The sequence below is a fragment of the Brassica oleracea genome, unplaced genomic scaffold (genome assembly GCF_000695525.1).
Source record: "Brassica oleracea var. oleracea cultivar TO1000 unplaced genomic scaffold, BOL UnpScaffold01026, whole genome shotgun sequence".
Taxonomy (NCBI): Eukaryota; Viridiplantae; Streptophyta; class Magnoliopsida; order Brassicales; family Brassicaceae; genus Brassica; species Brassica oleracea.
The window spans coordinates 21,485-24,656 of NW_013617600.1; the positions used below are offsets into that span (position 1 = coordinate 21,485).

A 3,172-nucleotide genomic window follows, 5' to 3' on the forward strand; every position below is an offset into this window, starting at 1 on the left:
AATCTGTTTCTTAAGAATGTCTCAAAACTTTAGAACGACTGGATTTGAATAGGGAGCATGTTCTTGACACGAATTAGATCTCAGATGAAATATGTATCCTTGTTCAAGTTTATTTAATAGATTTGTTAAGTCAATTTCCTTCCAATTTAAATTTACATATTAATTTATTTTTATGCTAGTTTTTCAGGGAAAGTAGCGAGTGTTTTGTAAGTAATAAATTTCGATTCATTAGATTTTAGCCTTCTCATGATCCCTATTCCATAATGGCAGGCTAATTAAAGTGTTCGACTTACTTTGATCAGTTTTATGAAATAATTTAGCTGAAGTTGCAAATGTTGAAAAGTCAAACCACGTGCACAAAAAAAAGTCAAACCAAATACAGAGTGGTGATCACATACAAAATATAAATATTCACACAAGGCTTTTGCAACACAAGAATAGTAGAAGTGATAACCATAAGAACTCGCAACAAAATGTTGAATCAAATGTCAAATATTTTCAAGCGAACTTCTTAGCCAAAGATAAAAGACGGTCACCGAGATCCAACGGCCTGGAAATCATGACCATATGATCAGAATCCTGGATATGCTCCACATGATTAGGAGGATTGTTCTTGATCATCCAGAGTTGGAACTCTTTCATCAATGTTTTGCCTTTCTCGGACACTACAAAGATCCGATTTACCGATCCGTATCTCTCGGGCGTGAGCACAAGACTTGTGTCTATATCTTCGTTGCTGAATAAGCGCTGTGGCCGAACCAATGCACCCGCCAATTCAACGTCCTTCAAATCATACATGGTGCGGGTCCAAAAGTGGTTATATATAAGTAGAGAAAAATGAAAATGAAAAAATTATTTCCAGTTATGTGATAAATTTTGTGTATGTTTTTACCTCTCTCGGACTAAGGTCATACATATTTAAAGAAAGGAAAAGTGGACCTCCAATGGAAAGAGTAGGGGGGTTATTAGGACCATCTCCAAATATAAACTTCATGTCTAGTAATGGAGCTTGCCACCTCACCAACTTACAAAAAGTTTAAAAGTGTTACACGATGATTATTAATTTTGAAACTACGATCAATGTTACTCTAGAAGTGAAAATATGTAATTAGTAGCATACCCCTTTAGAAAGAAACGTGAAATTGAAGGTTGGGCCAGGCATTAGGGCAGTAACGAAAATAGCCATATGAACCTTATCATGGAATAACTCCATGGCCTTGGAAATAGCAAGCCCACCAAAACCATGTGCCACCAGAATCACCTTCTCATCCACGTTTAGACTATTCATTAGGTCCATCAGTGGCTCAATATACTCGTTGATCGACAAGAGAGTTTCAGCCCGACTTAGATCGATCCCGGATGCAGCTAAGTCGACTGCAGTTACGTTGTGTCCTTGAGATTTCAATATTGGTATGAGTTTATACCAACACCAAGCGCCGTGACCGGCCCCATGAACCAGCACGAAATGGGCATGGCCATGTTGTGGTGTGGCGGAGATAGGATGGTAGTATAGACTGATCAAGAATGTAACAAGAATCAGGGCTAAGTATTTGTTGGTTTGGCTCTCCATTATTTTCAAGTTATTGGGAGGATGTGATGAACATATATTGCCTTTACAAAACAGTTATATAGTAGAACTAAATAACAAGGCGTTGACAAATTGAACAATTCTTATCTTTATGTCATCACAAGTATATTACTTGATAATTCTTAAAAGGAATTATAGAAACAGATATAGTGTACTAATGAAATCATTTTTTTGATATCCTTGAAAATTTTCTTTTAGTGCTATACTACTAATAAAGACTTTGTCTTAACAATTTTTTTCCAGCAATTCGTATATCTAAACGGATTTTGACGTTTTATTTTGTTAGTTTACTTGATCACATCGTTTTTTTTTAAGAAACAGTTTCCATCATGCTTACAAAAGAAACAGCCCATAGTATCAGCAATTCTAGGACAAAATATTCGTATTTGTTTTAACGTTTCTGAAAGTAGAAACGCAAACGCCAACTAGAAGAAACATGTTCACAACACGAAAAAGAGTTTCTTACCTTTTTTCCAGTGTGTAAAAATTATCGGTCGTTTAAAATTTGAGTGTGGTAAAAAAAAAAAAAAATTTTAAAGGCGTTGTCAAGGAATTCTAAATCATTAAAAACGTTAGTCTATATAATTTTCGTTTTGTCAAAATAGAAAAGGAAAAATAGGTGGTTTCTGTTATAAACCAAGCAGTGATCGACCCATATCAGGCCCAAACCGTCCGGTCCATCAGCTATCCATCAGGTCCATTCGCTAATGATTTAGGCGAATGAGAATTTACGTTTATCTATATTTGATGTTTATTCTTTTCCATATGTATTTAAGATAAGTACTATTTCCTATTCCTATTAGGAATAAGATTTTTTTTTCTTTTATGACGGTCTAAATAAGACGGTTTAAATAAGACGGTCTAATACTTGTATAAATATAGACTTCTGGTCATGAGTAATAATAGGCTTACACAACATCTCTTTTATACCACGTTATCAGCACGATAGCCTCTAACCCTAAGCTCCCACGAAATTCCTTAAACTCAACTGAATATCACAAACCCCTAATTCCGGCGGAACTTCAAAGAGATCGTTCTCCCAAACCGTGAGGACCCAGACGACGAGCAATATATCAAATTGAAGCTCTCGCCGAGACGAATGAGACGCTGCAAACCGCTTGTCGATCCGATCACTGACGCGCCATCACGCTCTGCTACAGTATGCATCGCCGATTTGCTTTGGAACCCTAATCATTTTCCTAACCCAAATCCGAGCTCTCTCTCTCGCTTGAAGTTAGCTCTTTCTAGACGTGATCAAGTAAACCAGACGTTCTCCTTCTTCCCTGTTCATGATCCGACCAAGCAAGCAGCCCGTCCGCGACCCGACTCCAAGAACGATCAGCTCGCGGCCTCCTTCTCTCTTTGGTGGTCCAAATCTACACTCCATAAGTTTCTAAAGGTAAAACTCGAAACTTAAAAGAACCTACACTGAATTTGGTTGATTGATAAAGATCTGAACCATTAAAATTTGAAGAACCCTAATCTAGGATAATAGAAACCCTAACATATGGAACTAAGTTTTGGTTAGATTGTTTTCCTGTTAAGTTGATAGATCAATGGCTGTTAGGGTTGCTAGAACATTGA

The 3,172-nt window shown here is 36.9% G+C and overlaps 1 protein-coding gene across 1 annotated transcript; it reads right to left on the bottom strand.

The window, feature by feature from the left end:
• Nucleotides 1-341: 341 nt before the first annotated feature.
• LOC106320699 (methylesterase 3-like) lies at nucleotides 342-1,585 on the bottom strand. The gene is made up of 3 exons (XM_013759066.1): nucleotides 1,121-1,585; nucleotides 893-1,024; nucleotides 342-783 (listed from the first exon to the last, which is right to left on the bottom strand). The coding sequence occupies exons 1-3, from the start codon at nucleotides 1,568-1,570 to the stop codon at nucleotides 499-501; spliced, it is 867 nt and encodes a 288-aa protein (XP_013614520.1). The 5' UTR covers nucleotides 1,571-1,585; the 3' UTR covers nucleotides 342-498.
• Nucleotides 1,586-3,172: the final 1,587 nt, after the last annotated feature.

Excerpts from the sequence above, each read along its gene's own strand:
- LOC106320699 (XM_013759066.1), bottom strand. The coding sequence starts at position 1,570 with ATGGAGAGCCAAACCAACAAATACTTAGCCCTGATTCTTGTTACATTC. Across the intron at positions 1,025-1,120 it reads TCACGTTTCTTTCTAAAGGG|TTGGTGAGGTGGCAAGCTCC; the intron begins GTATGCTACTAA and ends ACTTTTTGTAAG. Across the intron at positions 784-892 it reads ATGACCTTAGTCCGAGAGAG|GACGTTGAATTGGCGGGTGC; the intron begins GTAAAAACATAC and ends TATGATTTGAAG.